The sequence below is a fragment of the Pygoscelis adeliae genome, unplaced genomic scaffold (assembly GCF_000699105.1).
Source record: "Pygoscelis adeliae isolate BGI_AS28 unplaced genomic scaffold, ASM69910v1 Scaffold407, whole genome shotgun sequence".
Lineage (NCBI taxonomy): Eukaryota > Metazoa > Chordata > Aves > Sphenisciformes > Spheniscidae > Pygoscelis > Pygoscelis adeliae.
In genome coordinates, this window is record NW_008825251.1 from 46,265 (window position 1) to 64,020 (window position 17,756).

General features: G+C 56.2%; 1 protein-coding gene across 1 annotated transcript in view; it reads right to left on the reverse strand.

Moving 5' to 3' along the window:
- Window positions 1-2,620: 2,620 nt before the first annotated feature.
- LOC103921370 (arf-GAP with SH3 domain, ANK repeat and PH domain-containing protein 2-like) overlaps window positions 2,621-17,756 on the reverse strand; it is a 29,214-nt gene continuing 14,078 nt past the window's right edge. Inside the window, 20 exon segments of the mRNA XM_009329318.1 lie at window positions 2,621-2,695; window positions 2,940-3,062; window positions 3,868-4,013; window positions 4,840-4,844; window positions 4,937-5,102; window positions 5,783-5,987; window positions 6,122-6,229; window positions 6,733-6,800; window positions 8,290-8,405; window positions 8,748-8,833; window positions 9,761-9,938; window positions 11,766-11,857; window positions 12,541-12,599; window positions 12,602-12,670; window positions 12,888-13,051; window positions 13,423-13,471; window positions 13,967-14,054; window positions 14,512-14,581; window positions 16,020-16,120; window positions 16,287-16,373. Coding sequence (XP_009327593.1) covers window positions 2,621-2,695; window positions 2,940-3,062; window positions 3,868-4,013; window positions 4,840-4,844; window positions 4,937-5,102; window positions 5,783-5,987; window positions 6,122-6,229; window positions 6,733-6,800; window positions 8,290-8,405; window positions 8,748-8,833; window positions 9,761-9,938; window positions 11,766-11,857; window positions 12,541-12,599; window positions 12,602-12,670; window positions 12,888-13,051; window positions 13,423-13,471; window positions 13,967-14,054; window positions 14,512-14,581; window positions 16,020-16,120; window positions 16,287-16,373 — 2,055 coding nt within the window.

Sequence of the window (17,756 nt, forward strand, 5' to 3'; positions counted from 1 at the left end):
GGGGGGGGCGGCTTTGTACTGGGAAAGCTGAAGAAGAGAAAACCTCTCCTATCCTCACAGCAGCACGCTGTGCTTCCCCCAGTCCCCTGGGAGCTGACATGGGGCCCATAGGTCAGCACCGGCTTCATTTCTCCACATTAACCATTTTCTGCGGCTCCTGCAGCACAGACGTACCTGCTTGCTGTGGTATCCAACCAGCTGCACTCAAATCTGACCTGCAGGACGTGTACCTGACAGCAAAACTGCTGCTCCTGAGGATCCGAGCAACAAGCAGAGACGAGAGATGTTGGGGGCGCAGGGGGCTGGACGATCCCAGGTGGCTGCAGTGGGTCGTGCTCCCCTGCAAGCCTACCCTTTCAAAAAGTAACTGAACCGTCACCTCTTGTTGAAGGGAAGCACAAACAAGCCACCACCAGTGCGCCGGAAATGCAGATGTGGGTGCTCCCAAGCAGGAAGTGGCCACGAAATGCTGGCTCTTTGCCCCACAGGCTCAGGGGGCCCCCAACGCTCTCCCAGCTGGCAGTGGTGGATCCCCATGACTTAGTCTTTTGCCCTCCTGCAGCAGCCAGGAGCATTTGCCAACATGGAAGTGAAGAGCATCCATCTGACATGCCGGTCGGGGCAGGACCCAGCAGTCTCCCAGGCTGATTCGGGCACTCATAGAGCCTCGGGGGTTATTAAGCTGCAGCCCATGGAAGGGGATGAGCTGGCTGGCAGCTGCATGGCCATCACCATCGCAGCTCCATTAAGCCCAGAGCCAGGGAACTCAGGCAGCGCAGTGAATATTTCATGAAGCTATTTGCAGTTGCCCATCACTGAGGAGGCCAGGGCCCTGGACAGGCAGGGTTGAGCAGCCCCACCTCCCCGCCTGTGCCCATGCATAGACCCTGCTCCGTGTACGGGACCTCTCCCCCTGCACCCCCATGGTGGCTGAAACAACCCCCTGGCCCTGCGCCCAGGGGTGCCCTCATCTTGGGGTTCCCCAGCCCAGTGCCATCGGCCACAAGCCACCGTGCTGCAGCTATGTGGTTGCTGCATTGGGCTGCACCCCGTGGCCACAGACCTGTCCCCATCCCTGCTCAGCCCCAAGGGACAGCACCAGGAGCTCCCCAGCCCCGCAGACAGGAAAGAGGCCCTCACAGTGTAGCAACCTCCTGGTCCCCAGCCAGCTGTCCCTGGGGACCCTCACCTCCTTGGAGGAAGCGCCGCTGAGCAGGGCCAGGTGACGTTGATGCTCCCAGGCTTGGTGGCCTCACCAGTGCTCGCTGCAAGCTGCAACGAAGAGGAAGTGTGGCGCCGTGACGTGGGGGAGAACAGAGCCTCGCGGTGAGTCGCACAGTGAGGTCAGGGCTGCTGTCCCTCCTCTGGCGGTGCCCACCACCCTGGTATCCTGGCACAGCCCTCCCATACAGCCCAGCACCGTGGTGGCCACCAGTCCCGCTGGAGCCGAGTGCCCTAGCCATGTTCCCAGGGCCAAATCAGGAAATTCATCATTAAAATATTCCTCTGAACATGGGAGAAGTTGCCTGGAGTGGAACTGCCCTCCTGCCCCTACGTGTCCTGCTGGGATAGCTCAACTTCTGCCAACACTGACACCAGCAACAGAGGTCTCAACAGCCTCGTGCATCCAGCACCTCACCAGCTGGATTCTTTTCCTCACCTGGATGGGATTTTGGCTCACAGAGGACAGAGAAAGGCTGTGAAATGTGCCTTGGCAACTGGAAAAACACAGCCAGTGGAGAAAAGCCATGCAAGCTGAATTGTGAGTAATTTTACCCAAGGGGAGGTCAGCCCTCTTTGCTCTGATGCCTGCAAGGAAGTTTGGTGCCTGAGGGAGAGCGGCGAAGAGGAAGGATCTAGAAACTCAAACTAGAACAGCCCTGCAAAATACAGAGCACTGAAGAGCCGGTATTTATTTGCAGCAGGCTCAAAGGGCCTCTCCACCTCTCCAGCAATCTGGGGGGGCCAGGCACAAAAGGAGCAATGCCCTGAGCTGCCACAGAGCACGTTTCATGGAGCACAAACAGTGAAACCTGGGTGGGAGGAATCAGGGACAGCACAGGCTCATGGTGGTGCTGGCTCCACAGCACTTATTTGCATTTCCAAGCTCCCAGCGTGCTCAGCCTGCAGCAGAAGTCTCTTTCCAAGGGGTTTGCATGCCAGCACGGCTCCACTTGCAGCTCCAGAGCCCTGCAGGGCACAGCTCTGCTCCACTCTACCATCATTTCCATTAGCACTAGCACAGCAGGGAGCACCACGGGACTTGGCAGTGTGGGCAGGGCAAGGAGGAGCCGGACATTTGGCAGCAGAGTGCACCAGAGCTGTTTGCTGCATGGGGATGTGGCTGAGGCAGGAGCACATCTGTGGAGTATGTAGGTTGCTGTGTTCTCTCCCTTTGCCTGGCCAAGGGATCCTCTGGGACTGCCTGGCACTGCCAGTAGCCCATCAGAGGAGTGGGCTGGGGGGACAGGGATGCTGGGCCAGCAGAGGTGAGGGAGGCAGCACCAAGTGAGCTGGTGCTCCCAGCCTGCTCATCCCCAGGGCCCTTGGTGCAGACAGAGCTTGGGGACTTACATTTTAAGCAGCTGATCAGATCTTCCTTCTTGAATTGAAGCAACTCCTACTCATTGAGCACGTGAATGAATGAAGCGGGGAAGACACCTTGCTTGTGAGGCTGTCCTTCAATCCACCCTTTCTGCAGGGAGAAGGAGAAAGGAAGGAAAAGGAGCGGTGAGTATGGCACAGGGGTGTTTGGGGGGGGTGAGGAACTGGCCTCATAACAGCTGCCTTTGGTTGCCAAGAAAAAAATGGAAGATGGTGAGACAGATGCAGAGCAGGAGATGACAATGGGTGCAACAGTCATGGAACAGAGGCAAGAGATGGAAGGAGAGGGGATCATGCACATTCCAGCACCAGTCAGCATATGCAGGTTCACTCACCCACCAGTTGCTGTTCTCCTTTTCAGACACTACGATGATCTTGCCTGTGTGGAAAGTCAGCTCATCTTCCTGATCAGCATTGCAGTCATAGAGAGCACGGACCCTGTGGAGCAGCAGTCTGTTCTGCAAGCAGGAGAGAGCATCGTCAGGCTTTGTCAGACACAAACTAAAATAGCTCTAGTGTCTTGATCCTAAAGCCCCTGGCAAAGATAGATGTGAGGAGCAAGGATGAGAGACTGGGAGGTTTCTTGTGCAGAGGGAGGGCAGAGGTGGCAGGTCACCTGCTGGGAGTTTGGGCGGGACAGGGATCCAGAAGACACCACCTTCTGCTGGAGCATCCTTCCAGGGGCACCTGCTCCTCTGCCCCAGGACTGAGGCATGTGCAGTTGCACTGTCTGGGGTCCTGGTTCTCTCAGGGCAGCTCTGTGTGAGGAGTCAGCAGTGCTGCTCAGCACAACCCCAAGACCAAGCAACCCAAGCAATGTCCCCCTAACGAAAGGGCTCTGCCTCTGCACAGTGTCCTTGGGGAGAACGGTGTCCCCTGGAGCATGGAGAGGCAGGGCCAGTGTGGACACTGCACACTTGTCCTTGTCCAAAACTGCACCCTGACCTGCCAACAACCTGAAATCATAAACAAGGCTTCCCTCAAAAGGCAATGGAGCCTTATGGGGATTTTGGTAGCCTGCACCCTGCTGCCAACAACCTGAAATCATAAACAAGGCTTCCCTCAAAAGGCAATGGAGCCTTATGGGGATTTTGGTAGCATTCCCAGCACCTAGCAGGGAGATACCAATGCCAGGGAGTCACAGCAGAAGTGCTGGGAGGAGAAGCTCCTGGGGCCAATTCCAGCTCAGTTCAAAACCAAAAGTGATAAATATGGGCAGATGTGGGAGCTGAGCTGAGCTGATTCTGGCCACTGGCCACCTACCAAACTGCTCCTCCAAGGAAGAAGAGGTGGGACATCCTGGGCACGGCCAGAACATGGATCTGGCTCCTGGAGGGATTGGTGTGGGCCAGGCTGTCCCACTTTGCTGGAGCCAGGTGTGCAGAGGGGGTCCATGGCTTTCAGGGCACCTATGACACAATCAGGCTGGTCATCTCCTCCCACCTTTCGTCACGGGTGGACAACCACCACTGTCAGGCAACATGGTGCAGCGTGGTTCTCCTCCATGGTACAGCATGGGCAACAAGCACCCCATCAGTCTGGGAGCTGGAAAGGGGAGGGACTGGGGATGGGGCGGAGAGTGGCAGCAGGGGAAGGGGACGTGGCCAGGAAGCAGAAGGACATACAGTGGAGGCTGGGGTGAGACGTGTTACCAGGAGATGGGAGATGGGCTGTGCAGCTCCAAGGTGCCCCAAGAGCTGCCAGCACCAGGGGAAGGATGCAGCTGCCATGGGTCATGCGCTTGGCACCCTTCGTCCCACCCATGCTCCCCAAGCTGCTGAGCTCTGCTGCGATGAGGCTGTTTCCTAGAGGCACCTGGAGGCTCCAGCTGGCCAGACCTCCATCCCGGAACACATGGGATTGCTCCTGGCAGTGGTCACCCCTTTGTCAAGGGTGAGCCACTGCCTCAGCCCCCAGCCTGCCACCCTGCCTGGGTGCAGAGAGGGGACATCCTTCTGCCACGGGGCACCCGTAGAAACAAATCCACTGAAAGACAGGGATGGAGCCATTCCCTTCTCCAAATTCAGCATCTCCAACAGCCCAGCAAACCCCAGAATAACCCTGCCTTGGAGGCACCGGTGTCTAACAGCCAGGGTGCAGGGAGCCACCATTGTGCTTGGCTGTGGGCATGCCATCCAGTGCCGCAGCTCCCACAGCTCTCCCAGCCCATGTCCAAATGAGGCCTCATGAGCCTGATCCATGAATGAGGCTCAGCCAGACAAAGCCACGGCCAACCTGACCTAGTGCGGGTGCTGGAATGCAGACCTCCAGCACGTCCTTCCCACCAGTGTGGTCTGGCTCCTTGCTCCTTCTGAGCCTGTCCTTTCATTACCTGAAGCCAGGCTGGTCAGGCTGGCTGAGCAGTACCCAAGGCACCGGCTCCGAGGATGTGTGTTTGTGCTTGATGCTCAGAGGCAGGGGTGGGCTCCTCCTGCTTCTTGTGTCCTCAGCAAAGACGGATGAGCTGGTAAGGAAAGGTGGATATGCCCTCTGGGGAACTAAACACAGAGAAAGAACAGATCAGAAGTCAGCAGCAAGCTGGCACTGAGCAGGGCTCCTGGGGCGAACCTCCAGGGAAGAATGGGCACAAATGCGTGGGCAGGGATTTTCTTTTCTCTGCTTGCAGCTCTGATTTGAGAAATGCATCAGGTTGGAAGCAGACCTGGGACCAGCAGAGGGGAAGTCAGGCACGACTTCGTGAGTCTCCCAGAAAGCAGGGTGGCTGTTGGAGGTGGGACACACCATGGGAAGGCTGGGCAAGGACGGTGGGAGCCAGTCTTGCTAAGAAGCAGAACTGAGATGATGATGCTGTTTCTGCCAGCAGCTTTGTCTTCCCAGCCCTGTCTCTAAAGATGTGCTCCTCTGCCTCTCCCAACAGCAGCAGCATTTGGGAGGGGATGGCACATCCTAACAGCACCAGCCTAGGGGCTCCAAGGACGAGCATATGCTGCACTGCTCTTCAAAGCAGGGATCAGTGCTAGGACAGACCAGCCAGTGCAAGCCAGCCTTCGTCCCTCAAGGAGCAGAGGACAGAAGGGTGCCGTAGGGCACCAGGCAACCCCTCACACCCCGTCGGGGGCCCAGCTCCCTCCCAGACCACCCTCTGCCAATGGAGCCAGGCTGCAGCAGCAGCAGCTCACCCTGCCAGCCCCTGCAGGACCCTGCCGCAGGCTCTCACCTGGATTTACCTGCTGGGGCAGGATTGGAGGCACGTAGGAGGGGGCTGGTGGTATGTCCAGGCTGTGGAGGTGGGTGACCGGTGGGGGGCAGGTGTCCGGCTAGCCCCCCCAGGGCGCTGCCCCTGCTGCCTCTGTCCTGATGGCAGCAGCAGGGAGGTGGTAGCAGCTCCGGGAACGGGCAGACCCCCTCTTCACAGGACCCAGCTGGGAAAGGGATATTTGCGGGTTAGACGCAGTGGGTATGGCTGGGCAGGTACAGGAGCACCCACTCCAGCGCAGTGTGAGCAGGGGCAGCGGTGGCACGTGTGGCCCCAAACCAGAGCCTGTCAGGCTCTCACCTTCTCATCCAGGTCTTCATCACTCTCATACATGTCATCTTGGCCCAGCCACCACTCATACTCCACATGGACATTGGGATTGAACTGATTGCCCTGGGCCTGCAGCAGCTGGGGCACAGAGGAGCTCCCTGAGGACCCACCAGCCCTGTCCTGCCCCACCAGCCCCACAGGCAGCTGCTGGCCCCATCTCCAACCACCCACCCGTCAGGGCAATGTCTGCAAGCTGTGAGCAGTGCTTCCCAGCAGCAAGGGAGTTTTGCGATGGTCTCCAAGCACACAAATCAGGACATGGCACAAGCAAGACTTGGACTCGCTGAAGAGATGCGCTCATCCCATGCAGCCTCAGTACAGCTCCAGGTCCCCCTGCCCAGGCATGGCGCGACCCCTGCCTGGCCTGTCCCAAACCGCTCTGCCCTGAGGGACCCCACGCCAGCAGAGTCAGCGCCCACTGGACCCCTCCGCACTCTCCTCTGCATCCCACACTGGCACTGGAGATGCTGAGGGCGTGGGTGACCCTAGAGGACGCGTCCACATGGGTGCGAGTCTCCCACTGCTCTTTGCCACTAGGACATGTCCCAAAACCAGAGGGGTGATGAGACATGGTGTCTTACCAGCTCTTCACACAGGGAATGTCTCATCTTCCTGGCAACATCCAGGGCCGTCTCTCCTGCTTCATTAGCTGTGGGTGGGAAACGGAAGCTTTGAACACCTCAAGCCTGCCCTGTGTTCAGCGAATTGAAGAGCAATGCTGAGTTCAGGGTATCTGGGGACAAATAAGCCTAAAAGAAGGGACAACCTAAACCCAGACCAAAACAAAGGCTCAGGCCGTTAAGAGATGGTGGTGGGAAGATGAAGAAGAGGGCAGGCTCTGAGACATCCAGATAAGGAGAGAAAGGAGCACAAGTAAATCCTGATGAATCACAGAGATGGGACAAGATAGAGGGACAGAAGAGCTCGGGCACTGCCAGAGCCTAAAGGCTATAAAACCAGAGCAGGACTCCATAACCGGGATCCCTTGTCCTCTGTGTCACTGCAGGGAGCTTTGGCCAGACCTGATACGTGTGTCCTGATGCCTGCTACTCAAAATGCTTGAGGTACCAGTAGTAGTCAGTAAAGACAGATCAGGCACGGCTGTGCTGGGCATGGCCGAGGCAGTGAGAAATTTGGCTGCCAAATCACTGTGCGACTGGAGGACATGCACCCAGCTTCTGCCACCCCATCGCACTTTCTCTGCCATCCGAGGGGCTGCCACCACGTTGCCTGGAGCAGGAAATGGGAGCATCTCAGGAGGCAAGGCTCAATGCACCTACCAGCTCGGCTGATGCTGATGATGGATACATTTGTGCTCTCCCATTTCACCCAGGATCCTAGTTTTAAAGCTCACTTCTGTGTTGTGAAGAGGAGATTCATGGGCAGTATAAATGGTTGGAGCTGTGATCTGGGCTCCAGAGCACCAGCCCACACTGTATCTGAACCAGCACTTTGGCAGCCTTCCCACCTGCTCTCCAGCATTGCAGCGTTGGCTTTGAAAATGAGTTAAGTGCCTGTTTCAGCTCCTGCTGTTCATGTGCTTCATGTGGAAGAGCAGCTCAGGCAGTGGTTGCCTTGCTGGGCTCTGCCAGCTCGGTGAGCCCACTCCAGCGCAGTCCCACCATGGAGCTGCCAGTCACAGGCAGGCCTGTGGCTGCCCACCTGAGAGGGGGACAAATGAAGTGGGGCAGAGGCATGAGCTCCCTGGGGTCAGGAGCACCCTAGAGCAAGCTGGTTCCTCCCTAGGGAGCAGAGAGGAGCATCCCCTGCTCTGGGCTGGAGAGCAAAGCCACCACTTCTGTCCCACGCTGCCGAGAGCAGGAACCTCTGAGATATGGTCAACCCACTCACGGAGGACCACGTGCACCCCAAACCAGCTTGTGAACACCATTGAGCCTGGAGAGCCAGCCAAGAGCAGTGTCAGAGCAGGGCACCTCACTGGACCCGTGGAGAAAAGCCTGGGGCTGAGGCTGTCACTGCACGGGTAGGGGCCCCACCCAACACCGTCATCAACCCACCTCTCTCCAGACGCAGACAAGCACTGCTGAGCACTTCAGCAAGGCTAAGGAGGTGTTTCCAGAGAAAAGCTGAGAAGACATCCTGTGTGTGCATGGGGTGGGGGTCCCGCGGCCACTCACTGATGGCAATGTTGGCTTTGGCCTTCAGCAGCAGTTTGACACACTCAGGTTTGTTGTGAGAGCAGCAGTAGTGAAGTGGTGTGTTCCCCTCCACCGTCCGCTTTGCCAGGCTCCCGCTGCAGCAGAGGGTGGATAATGTCAGCACCCTTGGGAAGAGCCACCGGCCCAAGCCACAGCAAACACTGCCTGGTGCTGGCACACATGTCCTTCTTCCCACCTTGCCCAAAGAAGATACGGTCACCACCAATGTCACACCTCAACCCAGAGGAGACGAGGGAACCCAAGGCGCCTCTGATCTAGGGATAGTTACCCCAAGCCCATCCCAAGGCATGTTTGCTGGGAGGCCTGCCCTGATGATTCTTCTCTTTTTTGGGAGCATTTTGGAGAAGATCATCAGTCTTGCACCTTTCACTAGCATGGCTTAGCCATGACAAGCTGACTGGGTGTCATGAGCTTACCTGTTCTGGACAAGAAAATCTACGATATGCAAAGAGGTTCGATCAGACAACAGCACTGCCAGGTGGAGAATGGTCTCCCCAGGTTCCTGTAACCAAGAAAAATACAGCAAGGATGAGACTGTGTCTGCCCGCACCACCACCACAGATAGGAGCATTGTCCTTTAGGGACCCTCCTTACACATTTAAAATCCTTGAGAGATGAACAGGTTTGTCTGTCTCTTCAGAGTCATGGCCACCAAGGCTGGTGAGAACCTAGTTAACATGCATAGAGCCATGGCTCATGGCTTCATGAAGAAGAATCAATCATCCCCTTTTCACATTTAGAAACTGAGGCAACCAAAGGTGACTTTTCTCCTCAGACCAGCAGCTGAACTTTGCCAAGTCCACGATCTCACCAGAACCCCAGGGTATGCAACGGCTGCTCCCTGTGGAGCTGCTTCTCGCTTGCCAGTTTGTCCCAAGACATCCCATACTGACGGTGCTTCTTGCTCACTGCAGCATTTTACTCCTTCGGTTTTACTCTGGAGGACACCCACTGGTGTCCTTGGCAACAGAGGGGGTGGCACGGCAGCATGCCCGCAGCTCTGAGGGTTAGGGCTGCGCTCTCTTCTTGCACTTACAGCAAGGACCCATGCTGCAGTTTTGCAGGAAAAAATGCTGCCCTGATTTTTCAGCCTACAGTGAGACTTGGATATCCTGAGAAAATCCGTTCAGAAGTTTGCAAGTAAATCTCACTTAAAAATTGGCCTTTGGAAAGCCTTGGGCTTGTGGTTATGACTTCTGGCCCCCACACACACAGCACGAGGAGGGCTGTGGGGTCACAGCCAGAAAACCTCTCTCTTCTGTGATGTTCCTCACCCTGCTCAAGTCTGCCTGTTGCTCCCGGCTCACAGAAAGTACAGTTTTCACCAGAAAATGCTGTTCCCTCCCAGGCACGGGGACCCTTATGGACAGGTTGGAGAGGTGATGGCAAAGCTGTTTGCCATACGGGCTCACAGGACAGGTGGCCATACCTGCAGAGGTGCCAGCACAGGCTCGTTCAAATCCACGTTCTCCGCATATGCTTGGAGCAAAGAAAATATGTCCTTATGCTTGACAGCTTCTGGGAGGCTGGAGCACTGAGTAGCAGGGCTCCTCTTGGCGTATTTCTTCTTGACATACTTGGAAATGATGAAATTTTTCCGAAAGGCCCTGGCAGAGACCAGCTGAAAGAGAGTTAGGGGCCACAGAGCAACCCAGTGAGCATCCCGGGGCCACCGCCCTCCTCTCCCACTGCCCCAGCCACCTTCCCTCTCTCTCCTTCAGACCTGCCAGGCAGTTTAGCATCTTTCCTCTCTCTGTCCCATTCCCCAAACTCCTCTGCAGCAGCATTCATAATAACTCTTACAAAACACTGTGGTTTTCTTAAAGCTTCCTCTCCTGCAGTTACATAATTAAACAAGAACTTGACTTTCATGCATTTAAAGTGTGAGCACTGCCATGGCTGGGGGCGAGGACCCCTGCACCCACCATGGGAAGCCAGAACCAGCTCCCCGTCTTTCCTTCCAGCAGGGATCCCACCGCCTTCATCCAACACCCCACGGTCTTGTGCTGGGAGGGACAGGGAAGGGTCGTTGCCTCTCCTCCTCTCCCAGGCACTCATTGCTTTCCAGAACCCCCTCCATCACCTCTGCTCCGGGATGAGGAGCCCTGACCCCTCCATCCTTCCTGGGTGGGAGACGCTCAGGGCTGCACTGGGGATTTATATACAGTCCCGGTGATATTTTTCTGCTCTCTTCTCCCTTCCCTCCCTTCCCAGTCCTGACCCATCCTTTGCCTTTCAGACCCCTCTGCCCTCACAGTTCAGTACTGGGCTCAGCTCCCTGACTGTGAGAATTAGGGGAAGGAGCAGAAATCTCAAGGACTGGGAAACACCACATGGCATGAACTGGCTGAGAGTATCCACGGGTCAGGAACAGCTTCCAGACAAGGACTGACCAAGTAAGCTGGGTCTCTCCCCCTGGAGAGGTCAAGAACAGCAGAAGTGGTGACTAGCCAGAGGATCTGGGGTGGCCGCAGGTGCCCCAGGGGTGAAGGAGTGCTCCAAACAGAAAAGGCCATTGAGGAAGAGCTGAATTATTAATTTCACGCAGTTTCACTTTCCCCAGCATCCAAGCGGAAGGGTGTATCTGGCAACCTTGACCATGTTGTTCTAGTTGTATTTTCCTGCTCCCCCAGCTCTCTGCTGCTCTCTCCCTGCCAAGTGCAGTTCCTTATCCACCTATTCACTGCAGGGTAGGTCCACACTGTCTAAACAGTGCCCTAGTCAGGACTCACATGCCTGTAATGGAACCTGATCGTGCCTGGTCTGCCTGGTCTCCAGTCTCCTGAAAGTCCCCTCGGCCCCTGACAATAAGCTCCCTAAGAGCTCTGCTGCATCCCAGGTTTATAGCATTAAGACCTGGAGAAGCCCCCAGCTATTGCTGGTACTAGCCACGCCACCCCAGCTCTCCCATGTCCTCTGCAGCGCCTGGAGGCTGGGGCACTCTGGGATGAAGGATGGGGGTTCCCACATCCTCAGCAGATCTTTGCTTGATGCCTATGCTGATCCCACCGGCCCTGGGCCCCAGTCACTGGACACAGTGAACTGCTCTGCACTGCACAAGTCCCTGTCCCTGTCCCATTCCACCCTCCTGCCCTTCCCTGCCCTGCTGATGTGCAGCCAGAGTCGTCCTGCCTGGCAGCTCCACTTATTTCACTTCTTGTCTTTCCCTTTCCAGCACCAATTCCTCAATCCCTGTCCTGACCTCAAGGCCAATCCTTGAGCTGTCCTGCTGGCTCTTCCTCACTCTTCTTCTCTCTATCAAACCTTTCCTGCTGGACTTGATGAAATTTCTTTTAAAGAGAAGTTACAGTCTGGGGAGGAGATCGGGCAGTGCCAGGTGCCTGGTCACTGCAGGGAGCCGCAGAGCGTGTAACCATGGGTGAGGGTCCCGTATCTAACCTCCCACAAAAAGCAGCTCTTGCGGAGCAACTCACATGTCACTGTGCACTGTGGGCTTCAGGGAAAAGCTGGGGATATTCGCTTCCATGACATCATTGAAGCCAGAGTTGCTCATATTCCTCGCCAGCTGCAAAACAGCCAAGCTAGAGGTAACATGGGACATGCAGCAGCTCTACATGCATGGCAGCAGGAGAGGGAGCTCCAGGCTGAGATCCTGACCAAGTATCGAGGGGATGTCAAGGGGTGCCAGGATGTGTGTGCCCAATGGCTGGAGACTCTGCCCTGACTCCTACTGCTGAGATCTCCCAACTCCAGCAATGCAACCAATCCCAGAGCTGACCCCTGGGCTCAGACCTGGGCAAGGAATGATCGCTGCCAAATACTCCCATCCCCTGCCCTGATGCCCACCAGCTGCCAGCAGCTCCCATCACAGCCCTACCAAACCCATGAGTAACTGGAGCATCGTGGCCCTAAAACAGCCCCTTGCAAGGTCTCCAACCCCCTGTGTGCCCCACACTCTGCTCTACCCCAGTTCAAGCTTGGCCCTGCCCCATAGCTCCCCTGCACCAGGAGACACAGATGGGGAAAGAGGACTGAGGGAGACGGGTGACCCAGCAACAGTGAAATGACTCCACCCTCTCCTCCTTGAAGATGACAATTCCTGCCACAATAACCACTAAACCCTGGGAATTACAGGTGGGTATGTGTCAATTTAACAGGTGAAAAACCCACTGAATTAACTTAGTTTCAGGAAAGCCACAGCAGAAGCAGGGGGAGACTTGAGGACAGAGCACACCAGCAGCATCCTACCAGTAATTCGGAGGTTGCCGGCTTGTCCAGAGACAGTGACTGGATGCAGGAGAGATGCACATCTCTCTGTGAATCCCAGAGCACTTGATGCAGATCAGGATGCCCCAGTTAATGGAAAGCCAAGTGGGATCTGTAGAGACAAGACTGCCAGGCTCATGCACATCTCCTGCCTGTCCTCCCCGCCGGCCCCACCACCACCCCAGGGCACAAGCTCCACAGCAGGACAGAGGGGAAGGGCAAGACCCCAGATGCCTGCGGGTCTCCAGGAGCTGGATGCTGCGGAGGGCAGGGCGCCTGTCCAGGGGCGAGGAAGCACGGCGGCCCCACGGCCATGGGCTGGCTCTCACCTGGGGCCAAGCAGTCGCAGCACTCCCTGTTCCCAGGCATGCCTCTGACCTCCTCAATGATGGCCCAGGTCAACTCCTCCTGGCTGCTCTCCCCTCTGCCCTGTGCCTTACTGAAGGCCACGTTCAGCACCTCCTCCTTGCTGTTGCTGAGGACAGACACCCAGCTGCACAGGCAGAAAGTGGCTTAGGCGCGGGGTCCTGTGTGGCTGCATTCAGGCTGCAGGGTGAGGAGGGCAGCAGGGCTCGTCCCACTGCTGTGGGGGAGATCCCATTCTGCCCCAGCCTGCACAGCAGCCACCTCACACAAAGGTCCTGCACAGGACTCCAGCAGCAAACTGGGTGCCAGAAGCCTTCACCAAGTTCCATGTCCTGCTTGCAGCTGGCCAGGCCCCCCCGGAGTGACTGGGACAGTCAGGGTGGGAAGGGCATTGAACAATGGGCTGCGACATGCTGCTCAATTAGCCAAAGAGCTGGCTCCTTATCGGCAGCCAGAGGAGCATTTTTTGGTCCTCAGCGAGGTGCTGGCAGTACTTACGCAACACAGTCCTGCTCGTCCTCTGTCAGGAAGCAGTATGTGCGATTGTCTGAAACACACAGAGCTGGTCTCCTCTAGGCACCCCGCTCATCCATGTCACCTGCCAGGCTCATGGCAGGGCACAACATGCCTGAGCTGGGCTCAGCAGAGCCGGGAGCAATCTCCAGCCCGGGCAGCTGAGGTGACAGTCACCTCCATCTCACTCAGCCCCTCCCCAGTGCACCCCAGGCAAAGGGACCTGCTTCTGTACCAGGAATGACGGATGCTGGTGTTAGCTAAGCTGCAGCCCGGGAGCTACATTTGCATGGTCCCCACACACCCTGCACTGCCCCATGGCAGTGCTGCCTATCTCACTCTGTGTGTGCATCACTGCTCCTGAACAGAGCTGCCTCCTGGCACAATTTCCCCAGGGTAATCCCCCCAAGCTGGTCCAAAGCTGCAGAGCTTCCTCTCATCCCTGCCTGCATTGGCTCTCTGAGTCCAAAGCACTGCCGCCTCTCCAGGCCCTTCCTGGAGGAACCACAGGGCAGGCACCAGCACTCACAGGAAACCAGATCGAAGCATTTCTTGTCATCCATGTTTGGCTTCACCTGGCAGGTCAGTAAATTCAGCTTGGCTGGTGGGCAGTTGAGCTACAAGCAGAATGAGGAAGCATTGAAAGGCTGTGGTCCAGTGGTGACGAGCACTGTCTGGCTCTGGAGGCAGAGCCATAGATCCACCTTATGCCCAACACTTTGTCTTTGGCTCTGCTTTCAGGAGCAATGCAAGAAATAGCAACGCGGATCTTTTCTTTCCCAACAGCCACCCCATGCTTGGAGCCAGGTCCCCAGGCTCATGCCCCTCCATGACCACAGGCACATGAGGACCTCCTATGTTTGTCTAAAGCTCTCTTGGGTTGCAGGGACTTAAGTCTCAACAGAAAGCCTCCTATGCCAGGGCAGCCCAGCAGGGCAAGCAGCAGGCATGAGGGCTCTGACAAGCCCCAGGAAGCCACTGGCATGCTTGACAGTGGCAGGGTCTGTAGACCCTGCAGGGGTGGGCAGCAGCTCCCAGGCAGGAGTAGAGCAGAGTGGAAGAAGCAGTTCTTACAATGCTGTGAGAGATGGTCAAGTAGCCATTGCTGATGGTGCATTTCCTCTTCTGCCAGACTTTCCTCAACCTGGAAATGAGTGGAGGGTGAGCTGAGAGGACACACACACACAGAGGAGCAGATGCGCAATGCAGCGCAGCGCTGGCAAATGCAAGAGCCATGCAAGGCACAGCATGGGGCCACAGCTCTCATCAGACATGCCAGCTGGGCTGCCATGGATGGGGTCTGTCACTCTTTGTCTGTTCTTGGCTGAGAAGGACCTGTCATATGGCATAAGACAGGCTTGAACGGACAGGCAGCACAGCTGTTGTGGAGGTGATACAGGTGCAGAGCATCAATCAGGGCAGCAGGACCTGCTAGCAGAGCACAAAGCCCTTTGCAGAAGCCCACAGCAAACATTCAAGACCATCACCTCCAAACTGCTCCCAGGCTGGCTTTCCCGTGCTTGCCATTCAGGGCAGATCATAACACAGGGGAAAGGTGGTAGTGGGACACCCGAAAGGGGGGAGAGACTGAACTTCAGTCTGCAGTGAAGGAGACTCCTGAGCCCCAGTTCATTATTTTCTGTCCAGTTTCAGTTTTTTCTAGGACACTTCACAGTCCTTTCCAGGTGTGCAAGTCTCCCAGTGCAGGACCCCTGTGATTTCCAGCAAACATCCTCCCACGCACTGGTGGGAGATGATCCTCTTTCCAAAGACAGTGGAGTGCCTTCCAGGAGCTCAGGGTCTGGCTCCCGGGAGAGGGGCACAGGATGGCTGCTGGCTCTCTCTCCCCTCTGGCCCACAATGCCATTTCCAAGGCAGCACTGACTCACACTGTGTCTAATTCACCCCACATTTCTGCTCCTTCCCCTAATTCTCAGTCAGGGAGCTGAGCCCAGTACTGAACTGTGAGGGCAGAGGGGTCTGAAAGGCAAAGGATGGGTCAGGACTGGGAAGGGAGGGAAGGGAGAAGAGAGCAGAAAAATATCACCGGGACTGTATATAAATCCCCAGTGCAGCCCTGAGCGTCTCCCACCCAGGAAGGATGGAGGGGTCAGGGCTCCTCATCCCGGAGCAGAGGTGATGGAGGGGGTTCTGGAAAGCAATGAGTGCCTGGGAGAGGAGGAGAGGCAACGACCCTTCCCTGTCCCTCCCAGCACAAGACCGTGGGGTGTTGGATGAAGGCGGTGGGATCCCTGCTGGAAGGAAAGACGGGGAGCTGGTTCTGGCTTCCCATGGTGGGTGCAGGGGTCCTCGCCCCCAGTGCTCACAGGGCTTGAGAGGACATTGGGCAGCTTCACAGGAGAGGAATGTCCTCAGAGCTAAAAGACGGACACAAGCTGCCTGGAGCTCTGTGTTGAAAGCTGTTGGGCGCTGGGATAGTGTTGAGCACACCTTCATGCATGCTTGTCCCGTTTGTCTGCCCTGTGGCCACCCCAGGGAGAGGGGGTTGGTCTGAGTGAGTCCTGCTCTGGCCCCAGGTCACCAACGCACAATTGAAAGGGGCATGCTGGATCCCAGCTTACCCATCGCTTTTCTTGAAGAGGGTCCCCGACTTCTCCGTGCCATACTGCTTGTTTCCTTGCAGCTGGTGCATATTGTACCCTGCCTGTTTGTTCCCAGGGTCCTGGCAGAAGGAGAGAAATAGCAGCAAGGCCTTACACCATCAGTACCTCTGGCAACCAAGAGCATGTCCTCATGGGACTGCCAGGGACCCTGTGCCACCCCCCACCCCCCCACCGCCCTCTACAGGCACCACCACACATTCCCTTGCAGGGAGGATCAGACTTTACCTCTTTCTGCTCCAGCTGCAATGCCATTTTCAGTTGATCCTGAAGGGAGCAGAGCTGCTGCTTCTCCTCATCTTGACTGATCTTCATCTGAAAGGTGCCGGGGCACAGTGAGACATTCACATGGCAGCAGGAGGCTCCTGCCTCAGCTGCGGCATCCCATGCCTTCTCCCAGGTGCAGCGGAGGTGCCCCCACACCTCCCTCTGCCACCCTCTGCCCTCGCTGCCTCCCCACATCCGTGGGATGCACTGAGCCCCATTCCTATGGTGGGAGGTTGCTGCTTGTCCCCTGCAGTGCCATGATATGTGGCATGTGCAAGAAGCACTTCAGTGGAAACCTCGTTGAGGGGAGGGAGTAGGCATGTCCCCAGCACCAGGACTCCTGCAATGCAAGACCACAGGAGAGCAGTCTGCATTTTATTGCGAAAACAGCTGTTTGCAGCTGTCCGCAGAGTAAAAACAACCAACAGCTTGAAGGTCACGGTGGTGGTAGGGTTTTTTTCCCTTGGTAGTGTCAGTAATTAAAATAATTAAAAGGTCTCCAAGCCATCAAAAAGTTGATGGACCTTGGCACAGGAATGTGGCCCTGAAAAGGAGCCTGGAGGTTTGTCTGCATGAGGGATCCATAAGATGCTGCTTGCTGTGCTTGGTTACTCTGCTCTGGGGTGGCACCTCCCCTCTTTTTGTTATTTACATAATGAATTTTAATATGAATTATTACAAATTACGGCACAAGCAAGGTAACACCCCTAATGCAGATTAATTCGAACAAAGCAGCAGATGCGCAGAGGACACCTGCACTACAGGACCAGGGGAGACGAGTACGAGTGATGCTGACACAGTATCTGGGTGAGGACCATATCCCAAGCCTCTGCAAATCTTGACTTGCAAGGAGGTGTGGAGAAGGATGAGCAAGCCCAAGCAAACTGGAATGGAGGTCTAGAAACGCTGGGAAACTGATATAAACCCTCTGCTGCACTTGGAGGACATCATACCACCTGGAACATGAGTGCTCAGACTGTCTCTGAAAGCCCTGCCACTTGGAAAAACTCCTTTCTGTCTCCAGGCTGTGTATGACTGACAGAGCCCAAAGTCAAAAACTAAAGTTCATAAGGCTTACAGTGACCTGCCTCTACAGCAAAACAAAGCCCCCAAGGAAATGCATTAAGAGCTTGAGTTGGCAGCAACAGGCATGGAAAGCTAAGAGCACAAATGAGAAATCTGGAATTCTGCAGAGCAGCTAGGGCTTTGGCAGATGAATACATTAGTGCCTGCTTGGTATCCATGTTTATGCTTGTTCTTCCTACTCTGTGTCCTGGGGTATGGCACCGTAATTTTCCCACTCTCAAGGATGGCTGCATTTTGCCCCTCCATGGGCCACTGCACATCAGAGGATCAGGAAATAATGATTAATAGATGTAAAGAGCTGCAAAAGTCCCCAGTTCTGCTTCTGCAGAGGAAGAGGAGGCCCTG